Raw genomic sequence first — 13,931 nt, forward strand, 5'->3', positions numbered from 1 at the left:
ACAATGCGTGAAAATGACAGGTCATTGTACAAGAGGTACCTAATTTGCCGACAAGAATGCTAGATAAAGAAACTTACATTTCAATTATTTCATAATTTCTGTATAATCTTAAAAACTCAATTAGTGTGTTATGAAGATAATAATAGGTAACGCTAGTAAAGAATTAGGGGAATCAGTAGTTAACCGGCTAGATGCTCAACCATCCTCTGCTTGGATATCAAAGTTTACCGATGGCGAGGCAAATGTGGAAGTAGCAAATGATCTATATAATCAAGAAGTATACATAGTACAATCTCTTTCTCCCCCTGTGAATGATAACCTTATGGAGCTTCTGCTTATAATTGATGCAGTAAATAGATTAGGAGCCAAAAGGATAGTAGTAATTATTCCTTATTATGGATATAGCAGGCAAGATAGAATTATCAAAAACAATAATATGCAATCTGCTTTAAGTGCCAAATTAGTTGCAAATCTTATTCAAACTGCAGGTGCAAGTAGTGTTGCAGTGATTGATTTGCACTCAAGTCAAATTGAAGGATTCTTTGATGTACCGATAACTAATTTGAACTGCTTTGAAGCATTTGTTGACTGTATACACACGGAAAATTTGGCAATTGTTGCACCTGATGTTGGAGCAATTGGCAGAGCACGTGCTTTTGTAAAGACTTTAGAGGAAAAGTACAAGATAGGGTTAAGTGATAAGATTATTGTAGTAGATAAATATAGGGAGAAAGCAGGCACATCTCAAGTAATGAACATAATAGGAGAAGTTGCGAATAAAAATTGTGTCATTGTTGATGATATAGTTGACTCTGGTGGAACATTGTGTAATGCAGCCCTTGCTTTAAAAAATTGCGGAGCAAAGTCCGTAATTTCATGCATCACACATGGCGTGCTTTCAGGAAGTGCAGTTGAAAAAATTTCTTCCTCTTCTTTAGATAAATTAGTGATTACGGATACTATACTTCACAAACTTGAAAAAACTGGTAAAATAGAAGTTGTTTCGGTCGTAGATATTTTAACTCACTTCATCCAAGGAGGTAAAGATGCCAGCTAAGTCAACAGAAGACGTTATTACTTCACTAATAGAATTTGCAAATAAGAGAAAAATAACAATTACCAAGGAAGAAATGCTTAAAATTGTACAGCTTGTAAGGATTAAGTTATCAAATGACGAGATTGATCACTACTCCAAAGAACTGACAATGCTGGATTGGATACATGATACTTTATTGCAAGTTAATACCGAAGGTGTTTCTCCTATGCGTTATGGCAGTATAGACAAGGACATTCATGTACGCGATGATGTTATAAATTCTCAAAACATTAAAGAAGAGATATTGTCCAATACAAAACCTGAGCATGGGTATTTCGTAGTGCCAAAGGTTATAAACGATTAGGGTAAAATAAGGCGTTTTCCTACGTCATACCGCCGCGGTATCTCTTAGCATAGATCCTGCTAACAAGTAGCGGGATGGCGAATTGCTTAACCGTCATACCGCCACGAACCGTCATTTCGCGATTCATTCGCGGTATCTCATCCGCTAACAAGAGATCCCGCTGCGGGATGACGAATTGCTTAACCGTCATACCGACACGAACTGTCATACCGCCGCGGCGCTAACAAGAGATCCCGCTAACACGTAGCGGGATGACGGCAGTCCTACGTCATCCCGTGATTTATTCATGGTATCTCATCCGCTAACACATAGCGGAATGACGGTTGTCGTTTAGCTATAAACATTAAGAAATTTACCAAACAAAAAAAAAGGCAAAGGAAGCCCCGTGGTGCGAGTTTTGACTCTATATTACTGTAAGTGGCGCTGTAATAATGTGCTGACGCTTAGTTTAAGCGCGATTTGGCTGAATGTAGAAAAAATAAAAAAGACATGCAGCCGCTATAATTTTATGTAATCCGCCAATAAATACTCTGAGTTTTTTACTGAATTTTGTCATTGAGCCTGCAGGTCAAAAACAAGTTTTGAGCCATAAATACCCTTACTGTCATAATAAGGGGGCTGGCGAAGCTTGTCAAGCAAGTTTTTTCGTTTCTACTGAATGACAGTTGTGGCTTGGGAGGTAGTGCAAGAAGTCTGTTATTTTAATTGTGTGAAATTTAGTTTTGTGTTTCGTAATATTATGCAATCAAATTGATAAAAGCTGTATTATCTCCTTGCAGCATTAAGTGTATATTTTTTGCTATTTTTTCCACTAAGGGAGTAACGTTATCAAAATTTGAAAATTTTGATAATACATAATCTGCTAAGCTTTTTTCATCTTCAGGTCTACCCACTCCAAATCTCAAGCGCCAATAATCGTTGCCAATAAAACTATCTATGGATTTAAGTCCATTATGGCCAGCAGAGCTACCACCTTTCTTTATTTTTATTCTTCCAATTTCCAAATCAGCGTCATCGTGTATGACAACGATATTATCTAGCGATAATTTGTAAAAGTTTCGTATTTTTGCAACAGGGATGCCTGAATTATTCATAAATGAATAAGGCTTTATTAACATGATTTTATTATCATTAATTATGCCAGAGGTTATTAGATAATCGGCTTTTTTAGAAAACGACTGGAAATTCCAATATTTGTAAATTTTATCAACTACGATGAAGCCGATATTATGATGAGTTAACTCGTATTGACCACCAGGGTTACCAAGTCCAACTATCAGATGCACTATTCCTCTGTTTCTGCTTGAGGTTTTTCAACGTCACTATCGGCAGCAGAAATTGTAACAATAGTAAAATTTTCTTCTTCATGAGCTACAAACTTAACACCTTCTGGTAATTTTACATCATTAATATGTATAGACTGGCCAATCATTTTACCGGATAAATCAACTTCAATAACCTGAGGTATTTTATCAGGAGAGCATTTAACAGCAATAGAACGACACAAAACATTAAGCACTCCACCTAACTTGATCCCTGGAGCTTTACTTTCATTCACAAATGATAGAGGTATGTCTATTTTAATTTCGCTGCCTTTATCAACAAATTGAAAATCAACATGTTGCACAGTATCCTTTACTACATGCAATTGGATATCGCGAACAAGAGCATATTCCTTTTTGCCCGAAATATTCAGCTCTATCAAATGTGCAGAAAGAGAGCCTGATTTATATTGCTTCGTGAATTCCTTTGCAGACAATGTTAAATTTATATTATCATGGCCCTTTCCATATATGATTCCAGGGATGTTTCCTTTCTTCCTTAGAGAATGCATCGCTTTTGTTTTTGTTATATCACGTAACTCTGCATTAATTGTTACTATTTCTTGTTGCGTCATCGATTACTCCTATTCAGCTAATCCTTTTAATGTAATTTAATAATAATATAACATAAAAATATTTATTTCAAACTTCATTCTTTCATACTAATTGTTTGTGAAAGGATTTATTTAGATATATATTTAAGCTTATTTAACAAGAACTATGGGCATTGATGATAAAGTAGTTTTTAGGATTTATAAACCAACAAAAACTGCAACACAATCTGGTTTAGGTAATACAAATCTCTGGCACCTGAAAATTGAATCTGGTTCTTACTACATTGAACCTTTAATGGGATGGATTGGCTCAAAAGATCCAAAAAAACAGATTGTATTAAAGTTTGATTCTCTTGAAAAAGCAATATTCTACGCAAAAAAACGCAACGTTAAATACGTAATTGAAATGCCAAAAAATGTTAAGAGGCTGCCAAAATCTTACGCAAGCAATTTCATACTAAAGTAAGGTTTATTGTGGTGTGCTTATCTGTAAAAGATAAAGCTTAGTATAACCAATTTAACTCTGGGTTTTAAGTTGTGCTAACACACTGCGGCCATTTAAAGAGTCAAGATTTTTAACCTGGCTAGCCAGTATTAAAGAGTTATTTTTTAGGTATTTCTTTACAAGGCTTGCAAGTCTTTTTGGATTATTCAAATAGCTCCACTCTGCTTGTAAAACTTTTATATCACTTTGTACTAAACTAATTTCACTTTTTATTTTTATTAGCTCTCTATTTAACAACTGAACATGTAATTTTACCTTAAATAGTCCTACAATGCTAAGAAAAAACATAACTATTGAGATGATGCAGAAAGTCCTCACGACAACCTCTGTATAGCTCTTAGTTTTGCTGAGCGTGAACGCGGATTTGCACTTACTTCTTCTATACTTGCTTCGATCACTTTTTTATTTAGAAGAGAGAATGTCTTGCAATCAGTAGCACATAAATCTTTAAAAAAAGTTTTGACTATACGATCTTCTAAGGAATGAAAGGTGACGACAATTAATTTGCCACTCTCATTTAAAATTTCAGATGCAGCTTTAATGCCCCTCTCAAGTTCTCCCAGCTCATCGTTTACCCATATTCTGATTGCCTGAAATGTTCTGGTTGCAGGATCAATTTTGCTTTTTCCACGGAACACCACAGAACGTATAATATTCGCAAGCTCAAATGTAGTTTTGATAGTTTTCTTCTTCCGTGCACTTACTATTGCTCTTGCGATTTTGCGAGAATGATGCTCTCCTCCGTAGTTATATATAGTATTTGCAATTTCTTCTTCGCGTAAAGCGTTAACAAACGTTGAAGCGTTTATATAAGAAGAATTATCCATGCTCATATCGAGTGGACCATCATGTAAAAATGAGAACCCTCTATCTCCGTTATCAAGCTGCATAGATGAAACTCCGATGTCAAAGACCACCCCATCCACTCCGTTTGATGTAATTCCAGCGCGTGACCAGTTATTTTTTCCAGTATTAAGTACTGGGATGACAGGAGATAGCTCAACGCTACTTAGTATACTTTTAATATTACTAAACTTCTCAATGAATAGTTTTATTCTATCGGGATATCTAACGCTTAAATCATCATAAAACTTAGTTACCGTTTCATCTCTATCAATTGCATATACCTTGCAATCAGCTGACTCCAATATTGCTTTGCTATACCCTCCAGCTCCAAATGTGGCGTCCACGTATATACCACCATCCTGCGGTGATAGTAGTGATAGCATCTCTTTTAACAAAACTGGAGTGTGTGTCATAGTGCTCCATCAAGAGACTCTGTGCATACAAATAAAAATGGCTTCCCACTAAAACATATGGAAATATATAGGCAATAATATAAAAATACTTGAATATAGTCAATGATATAAAAATATTAAGATTTAATAAGATACTATTACTAATATAATGTTTAAATTTTTCTATTATATAAAAAAAGTAATGTATATTACTAAATACTAAACAAACTATAGAAAATTATGCAGCAAATAACAAAAGTAATATTTTCAAGTTTGATTTGTAACACTTTATTGTGGTATGACCACATGCTTTTTGGCCACTTAATAAACATAATAGGTGGTGTGTTTTTTCCATCAGATGATCAACTAACCAGCGTATTGAAGGCTTTTGGAGTGTTTGCAGTGGGTTTCTTAATGAGACCAGTAGGCGCTGCTATATTTGGTCACATTGGTGATAAGCATGGCAGAAGAGTTGCCTTATTGCTCTCGATTATATTAATGACTTTATCAACTGTATTAATTGCTTTTGTTCCAGGTTATCAAAGCATTGGAATACTAGCGTCAATGCTGGTAGTTTGTTTAAGATTATTGCAGGGTATATCCCTTGGAGGAGAGGCAGGAAATGCACCATTTTTAATAGAACACGCTCCTAAAAACAAAAAAGGATTTTTTGGCAGCATTGAAGTATTAAGCGCAATTTTTGGTTCAGTATTAAGCCTGATAGCAGTACTCATATGCAAAAAAGTATCTGATTTTGAATCTTGGGGGTGGAGATTACCTTTCATTTTCAGTTTAGCAATGGGATTAATTAGCATATATATGAGATATATACTCGATGAAAGTCCAGAGTATAAAAGACAGAAAAATCCATCTAAACTGCCATTAAAAGAGTTATTGAATAGCTATAAAAAACCTTTTCTGATATCAGTTGGGGTTGATATAGTTGAAAACTCATCTCTTTACATATATCTGGTATTTTTCAATGTGCTTACATCAACAATAAATACTCATTTTAATCATATGGTAGAAATACTGAGTCAAATTGCGCTCGGAGGATTGACAATATTGTTTGCAATGCTTTCTGATAAGGTAGGAAGAGAAAAAGTTATGAAATTTGCATTTATAGCTTTTGTAATAGTGAGTTATCCAGTTTTCTCAATGTTATGTAGTGGCAATTACTTACTCACTTTTACGGCACATATTCTTTTTATAATTCCAATAGCTGCATCGCTTGGGCCTGTTAGTGCACTGATGTGTGAATTATTTCCAACAAAGGTTCGGTACAGCGGATTTGGCTTGTCAAGAAATATAGCTGCTGGATTTTTTGGTGGCCTTGCACCATTTATATGCACAACAATTATCAAAGTTACAGGACAAGAGACTTCAGCTAGTTTTTACATGATTTTCTGTGCATTAATTGGACTAGTTGCTATATCGCAAATTAAGGATTAGCTTTCTTCAAGATCCAAGTATAGTTGCAGTATAGCAGGGTTTAAAAAAATCTAATTATATGGTGGGAAGTGCCAATTTTTAGGTGATAATGTGAATATTTCAGCACCATCTTTAGTTACTCCGAGCGTATGTTCAAATTGAGCAGAAAGTGAAAGATCGCGTGTTGTCACTGTCCAGTCATCGAGTTTACTGAGCAGAGTCTCATGTTTTCCAGCATTAATCATTGGCTCTATTGTAAAAAACATACCTTCCTTCAAGATGAGATTTTCATCTTGATCATAGAAATGCACTACATTTGGCGGAGCATGAAAGACTTTTCCTATACCGTGTCCGCAGTAGCTACGTACGATAGAATATCCAAAATCTCTAATATATTTCTCTATAGCAAGCCCTATTTCATTTAACTTATTGCCGGGTTTAACTTGTTTAATTGCTTCCATCAATGCATGATAAGTAGCGTCACACAAACGTTTTGCTTTTATTGATAGTTTGCCAACCCAAAACATGCGACTTGTATCACCATGCCAGCCATTTAAAATCACCGTAACGTCAATATTCAAAATATCTCCATCTTTAAGCAGTTTATCATCGGGAACACCATGGCACACAACTGCATTTTTTGAAGTGCAAATTGATTTTGGATACCCCCTATAATTTAGTGGTGCTGGAATTGCACCTGCATTAATTATAAAATCATGACATAGATCATTTAACTCATTAGTTGTCACCCCTATCTTTACGTATGGTGCAATGAAATCAAGAGTTTCAGCAGCAAGCCTGCCAGCCTTGCGCATAAATTCAAAATCTTCTTGTGAGTGTATAGTTATGTTCATATTTTCCATGTCTTATCATAATTGGTACGCTTACTTGCAGTACATAAATGTAATAACTTTGCGTATTATGAAAATAAGCCCTATGGATCCTAGCGTCAAGTCATTTGTATGAAAGGTGGTCAAGCAAGAAGTCTATTTAATAATCTGAACTATACAACTATTATCTCAGGATAATCTGAAGGTTTTTTGTGATAGTAATCGATGCTCTTAGAATTCACCTCAATGTAAATATTGTAGATACGATTCTCAAAACCACCTCTCTCTTGTTTTTTAGAGATACGCTTTTCTTCAATTTGTTCATCTTTTTCCATCACCCTCTCATAAACAATAATTCCATGGGAACGTATAATTTCAGTTGTATGACCACGAACAAGTTTATTAATTTTGAAACAATGTTTTTTATTCATAATGTTTCCTTTGACAGATATAAGAATTTCATTCAGTAAAATTAAACTGTAACTTTTGATTTAACCCAATGGTACAACTTACTTATTTTACCATCTTGACCGAGCATTCCAGAGTTATTTTTATAGAAAGTGTCAACTATTAGCTTTATAGAACCTATAGCAGCAGAAAATACAGGATTTTTATCATATTCGCCATCAAGACCGTTACAAGACTCAGGGCACCCAATTCGAACTTGCTTATTGAATATATAGCCTGCAATTTCCTTCATGCTTGTGAGTTGACTAGTTCCACCTGTGATCACTACTTTATTAATTGGATCTTTCTGCTCTTGAAATTGCTCTCTTACCATTTCAAGTATTTCTTCAACTCTTGGTCTTATGATGTTAATAAGCTCAGATTTGAATACTTGAGTAGGTTCATCATTTTCACTATTTTGGACTGTAATATATTCGTTCTCATCTATTGAAGTTATGATAGTGCTACCATACAGTATTTTTATATACTCTGCACGTTCTATGCTTGTGCATAGCCCGTAAGCAATATCTCGAGTGATATGAACGCCACCAATTGGAACGCTGCTTGCATACACAAGTTTCCCTCTTTTGAAAATTCCAATTGCAGTGCACCCACCGCCTATATCAACAATAGCAGTCCCGAGCTCTTTTTCATCTTCACTGAGACACGCAAGACCTGCAGAATATGCAGAAGCAATACAACCTGCCATATTTAATCCACCATTATTGGTAATACAGTTTTCAATATTGGTAAGCGCTGGACGCGAAGCAGTGACAACATTAACATCAGCAGATAGTCTTTTTCCGTACAATCCACCAACTTCTTTTATGTCAGTCATGTCATCTAAGTGATATTTCAGTGGTATATTGTGAATGATAACATTTTCTTCAATATATTTCTCAAACGTCTGAAAAACTACACGTTTTATATCCCGGTCAGAAATTTCATGATTAGCTGCAATAATTTCATTATGTACATTAAAAGATGAGATGCCACATCCAGCAATGCTCACATATATCTGGTCTATAGTTTCCTCTGACACTTGCTCAGCTAAACCTATAGTTGATGAGATGGAGTAATTTGCGTGTTTTACATTAGTTATCGACCCACCGTTTACACCTTCTGCAATCTTATAGCCCGTTCCTGTTACTTTATAGCTGAAGTTGCCATTTATTTTAACGATTAGACAAATAATCTTTGTTGTACCTATGTCTAAAACAGCAAAAACGTTTCTCTTTGGTTTTGCTATTACTGCAGAGTACATTAGTTAACCTTATTACGCAATTTCATTTAAATTGTAGCTTTCTTTAATAATTTATATTTCTATTATAGATATAGCAACATTTTAATATACACTAAATTCTGGACAAAAAGAAAAGCAAAACATAGAATTATAATTTTTATGTCCATTTTATGTCCATATTACCAATTGTAATTGCCCCTGATGAAAGACTAATCACACGTGCCAGTGAAGTAACAGATATAAACGATAAAATTAAAGAATTAGTAAACGACATGTTCGAAACTGTGTACGATGCAGAAGGTCTTGGCCTTGCTGCAGTGCAAGTTGGGGTGCTGAGGAGAGTTTTTGTTATGGACATTCAGCTCTCTCGAGCTGAAGACGAGCCAGTAGGGTATGAATCGACTGGCAAGTTTTACATGATTAACCCTGAAATTACGGAATTATCCGATGAACAAGTAATTCTCAAAGAAGGGTGCCTTTCAATTCCAGAGCAAAGCTATGAAATTAAGCGTCCAAAATATTTGACTGTGAGATATAAGGATTTAAATAATGAGGAACAGACACTAAAAGCTTGCGGCTGGCTCGCAAGGTGTATTCAGCATGAGCTAGATCACTTAAATGGCATATTATATATTAGACATTTATCTAAATTAAAGTATGATATAGCCATGAAAAAAGCACAAAAGGTTAAAAAGCATTATGAGCAATGAAGACCTAGAATTATTAAAATTTTACCATGAAGTGGGCGTTGATTGCACACTAACAGAGGGTGAAGAGGAAAAAAAGTTGGAGAGCAAAGAGGGTGTGCAACCCTCTGTTATCCAAACTGTGACCCAGAAGAAAGATGCAGATATGCGCTGGGGTGACACTAAAGATGGAAAAGACATGTTTCCAAGTGATTGGATAATTGAAGCAAGGAAACTTGCAAGTAAATGTAGTAGTGTGGATGAACTAAGAAGTGCAGTTGAATCATTTGAAGGTTGTGAGATAAAAAAAACTGCAACTAATACTGTCTTTTCCGATGGTAATCCAAATGCAAAAGTTATGCTTGTTGGTGAAGCTCCAGGAGTAAATGAAGACCTTCAAGGCATACCATTTTGTGGTGCAAGTGGAATGTTGCTCGATAAAATGTTAAATGCAATCAATCTTGATCGCACTAAGGTATACATAAGCAATACTGTATTTTGGCGCCCACCTGGCAATAGAAAGCCAACCGACCTAGAGCTTGATATGTGCAGACCATTTGTTGAGAAGCATGTTGCACTGGTTTCACCGCAAATTCTAATTTTGGTCGGGGGAATTGCGTGTTATAGCCTTCTTGACAGCACAAAGACTATATCGAATTTGCGTGGTAGATTTCATACGTACACTAACCAATATTTATCTCACTCAATCACTATAGCTGCTATATTTCACCCAGCTTACCTACTGCGTCAGCCAATGCAAAAACGTTTAGCTTGGGAGGATTTGAAGAAGATTAAGGAGTATCTTAATAATACCAATAACTGTACGAACACTTAACACCACTGGTGTCGAGAAGTAGCCCGCAGAAACGAAAAAACTTACTTGACAAACTCCGCTAGCCCTCTTATTATGACAATAAGGGTATTTGTGACTCAAAACTTGTTTTTGATCCGCGCGGGTTCAATGACAAAATTCAGTAAAAAACTCAGAGTATTTATTGGCGGATTACATAAAATTATAGCGGCTACATGTCTTTTTTATTTTTTCTACATTCAGCCAAATCGCGCTTATTTTAAGCGTTAGCACATTATTACAGCGCCACTTACAGTAATATAGAGTCAAAACTCGCACCACGGGGTTTCTTTTGCCTTTTTTTTCGTTTGGTAAATTTCTTAATATTTGTGGCTAAAAGAATCCAAGAGAGGTGTCATTCCAGTCTGGAATCTAGAAAAAAAGAAGCTGGATCCCAGTGTCTGGGCACTGGGATGACATCATAGAGGCGCTGGCCTGACAACCGTCATACCGCAGCGGGATCTCTTGTTAGCGCCACGGCGGTATGACGGTTCGCGGTGGTATAGTAATTCGTCATCCCGCTGCTTGTTAGCGGGATCTAGAGATACCGTGGCGGGATGACGAGGATGCCGCCGCGAACTTGTCATTCCAGTCTGGAATCCAGTTTTCCATATAATCTCATCGAAAACGTTGTAACCACTTTCTATGATAGTTTGCTTGTGAGCAACCTGGATCCCAGTGTCTGGGCACTGGGATGACAAGAAAAAGAGGTACTGGTATGACATTAAAAGAACAGACAGTAGAATCGAAAGATTATTACAAGGAGAAATCTTACACAGATCGACCCTTTTGTGAATCTGCGTTTCTGCTTTCTTCAACTTGTTTTGCAAAAGATGTTTCCTGTTTGCTGATATGCTGAAGTGGCTTAGCAATTTCGCGCACAACGGCAGTAACTGCTGTTAAAAATGTTTTTAATAACGCACCTAAAGCTCCACCAACTGCTTCCCTGCCATATATATGAGCTTGCTTTTCGTTATCGTCAGCAGTTTCCCCTGCTCTCCTTCTTGGATCCATCCTATGAGCAATCACCGAAAACAACACTCCCCTGATTGAAGACTTCACTCGTTTTTTTGCTTCATCGTCATGTGCTGTTTCATGTCCATGACTTAAGTGTTTAGCGTTCATTAGCTCCTTTTGTTGCTGGGCAAACATGCTACTTAATACTTCTTCTATTGCTTGCTTCCTTCTTTTCTCTCTAACTCTTTTCATAGATTCTGATTTATCGCGAGTATGCTTTGTGGTTTCAAATTCTGCATCAATATCTTCAGATGCAGCCTGACTATATAAAGTCTCTATGAGCCTGTCTATGCTTCGCTTTATTTGCATAGTCCTTTCGTAACTATCCGAATTATCAATTCCTTCGTCGATCTGATTTAGAATATCCTCAAAAACTTTTAAATAGTCTTGAATATACTGTATTATGTATTGCTTATCTTCCTCTTTGTATTGTTCTTCTTGATTTTGCTGATTTTCATTTTCTAAACTTCTCTCTCTTTTATCATCGTTATTTTCTTCAATATTATTACCGTCTTCCTCGAAAAGGTCTTCGTCGTTCATGATTTTTTTAAATTTAGTTAAAATTCTCACCAGTTAGTATTATATATGAAAAAATTAAATTAACATTAATGAAAAGCGTTTACAACTTCAGCACTCGCTAAAATTACAGTAAAACTGTCAAAAGCAGCGGGGTCATAATACCTCTCATACAGTTCAACTGAACACCTTAATCTGATCTTTTCCTTAGTGTTAAAATTAATTTCATAATCATTATTAGAGTTTGATATAGCAGAATTACGTAATAATTCATCAGCTAATACCGAGTCTAAAATTCCATTAATTTTTATTGTAATGTGTCTGCTTCCAGCACAATCGAGCACTTTTCTCCAGCCAAAAGAAGAAATATCTTTCATCTCTTCTCTGTTATTATGCAAAGTAAACCTTAGGTTTCGTATATTATTTAACACAATAAAATTATTGTCATGATCTTTAATTTTTAGCTGTAATTTGCTCATTATCGCCTCCTTTCATTAAAATATCAAAATTAATTGTTGAATGTAAAATTTCATCATGCTGACTCATAGTACAATTACTTTCCAAAATAGTTTCATTATCAGAATATTTAATACTCTTAAGTATCAAGTTAATATGCCTTATAATGGCAAACATACTGCCTATATGATGGGTATATATGTCGCATGAAAATCTTGCCTTTGTAGCAAAATTGGACAGCATATGCAGGTTATTATAATTCGCTACGCGCAATCTCAGGTAAGGAATGGTGACCTGTTTAGGTAAGTAGTCATAAATGTTAGTAACATATTTCCTTAAATCAGAGTTTGCTTTTAGTGCTGCATAAATACTATTGTACAACTCGTTTATAGCTTGAATTTTTTTCATGATTAATCCTCGTAAAGATATATAGCTAAAACATAAGCAGTGATACAAACTCGTCATCCCGCTACTTGTTAGCGGCTAAGAGATACCGCGAATGAATCGCGGTATGACGTAGGACTGCTGTCATCCTGCTGCTTGTTAGCAGGATCTATGTGGGATACCGTGACGGTATGACGTAGTGCTACATTATCGTCATCCCGCTACTTGTTAGCGGGATCTATGCTAAGAGATACCGCGAATGAATCGCGGTATGACGTTGGCAAGTCTTATTTACTTTAGCTATATTTCATCCTTATCTACAAAACAACCTTTGGTTCGCGAAATGGAGAATACATCTTCTTCACTTCAGACAAATGGCTACTTACCCCCGATTCACGATCTTTGTAAATAGCAGAAACATGCCGCATAATACCTAGTTTTATCTGCTCAGGAACATTGTCATAGCCAGCCTCGTATACAACATCAACTCTTATTGCATTCAAATAATTGAAAAACTCAACGTAGCCCCCTACATCACTAAAATAATACTTAAGTGTTCTCTTCTCTTGACCTTTAGACATCATTGCAGTAGCCAATACTATCTTACTCACAGGGCCATAGCTTAAATAGATCCTACGAGGTACATAATCTTCATATGAAACTTGCCATGTTTGTTTCACCAGTGACTTTTCCATATGCCACTCAGCATAATCAGTTGCCATAAAAATTAGATCTGAAATCAACTTATCATCCTGGTCGTTCTCAATACGTAAAAAAGATTTAACCTCTTCTAAAGTAACTGGAAAAGATTCAGGCTTAGATTTACGTTGCACATGTATTCTTGGTGAAGTAGATCTTGTTGACATGATAACCCTCCTTTTTGATATAGTTAGAATAAGTAAGGTTTACCTCGTTTATCGTGGGGCAAATCTTACTTACTTTAGCTATGCAGCTTGCATTCAAATTAAGTTGAATTGGCGCAGCAACAACTCTGAGTGCTTGAATTCTTTATCGTATGAATATATTAAGAAGAGAACGTATTAAAGCTGTTT

At 35.7% G+C, this 13,931-nt stretch overlaps 5 protein-coding genes across 5 annotated transcripts; 3 read left to right on the forward strand and 2 right to left on the reverse strand.

Annotated features, from left to right (window-relative positions):
• Positions 1–130: 130 nt before the first annotated feature.
• LOC105558235 (ribose-phosphate pyrophosphokinase A-like) lies at positions 131–1,057 on the forward strand. The gene has a single exon (XM_012005822.1). It carries the CDS (start codon positions 131–133, stop codon positions 1,055–1,057), a length of 927 nt encoding a protein of 308 aa, XP_011861212.1.
• A 1,628-nt stretch (positions 1,058–2,685) lies between these two features.
• Positions 2,686–3,297, reverse strand: LOC105558236. The gene has a single exon (XM_012005824.1). It carries the CDS (start codon positions 3,295–3,297, stop codon positions 2,686–2,688), a length of 612 nt encoding a protein of 203 aa, XP_011861214.1.
• A 798-nt stretch (positions 3,298–4,095) lies between these two features.
• On the reverse strand, positions 4,096–5,040 carry LOC105558237 (probable methyltransferase-like protein 15). The gene has a single exon (XM_012005825.1). It carries the CDS (start codon positions 5,038–5,040, stop codon positions 4,096–4,098), a length of 945 nt encoding a protein of 314 aa, XP_011861215.1.
• Positions 5,041–5,325: 285 nt separating this feature from the next.
• On the forward strand, positions 5,326–6,471 carry LOC105558238. Its single transcript, XM_012005826.1, has 3 exons — positions 5,326–5,470; positions 5,555–5,763; positions 6,295–6,471. The coding sequence occupies exons 1-3, from the start codon at positions 5,326–5,328 to the stop codon at positions 6,469–6,471; spliced, it is 531 nt and encodes a 176-aa protein (XP_011861216.1).
• Positions 6,472–9,140: 2,669 nt separating this feature from the next.
• Positions 9,141–9,579, forward strand: LOC105558239. The gene is made up of 2 exons (XM_012005827.1): positions 9,141–9,425; positions 9,541–9,579. Exons 1-2 carry the CDS (start codon positions 9,141–9,143, stop codon positions 9,577–9,579), a joined length of 324 nt encoding a protein of 107 aa, XP_011861217.1.
• Positions 9,580–13,931: the final 4,352 nt, after the last annotated feature.

Source organism: Vollenhovia emeryi, unplaced genomic scaffold (assembly GCF_000949405.1).
Source record: "Vollenhovia emeryi isolate VEMERY1.0 unplaced genomic scaffold, V.emery_V1.0 DF939362.1, whole genome shotgun sequence".
Taxonomy (NCBI): Eukaryota; Metazoa; Arthropoda; class Insecta; order Hymenoptera; family Formicidae; genus Vollenhovia; species Vollenhovia emeryi.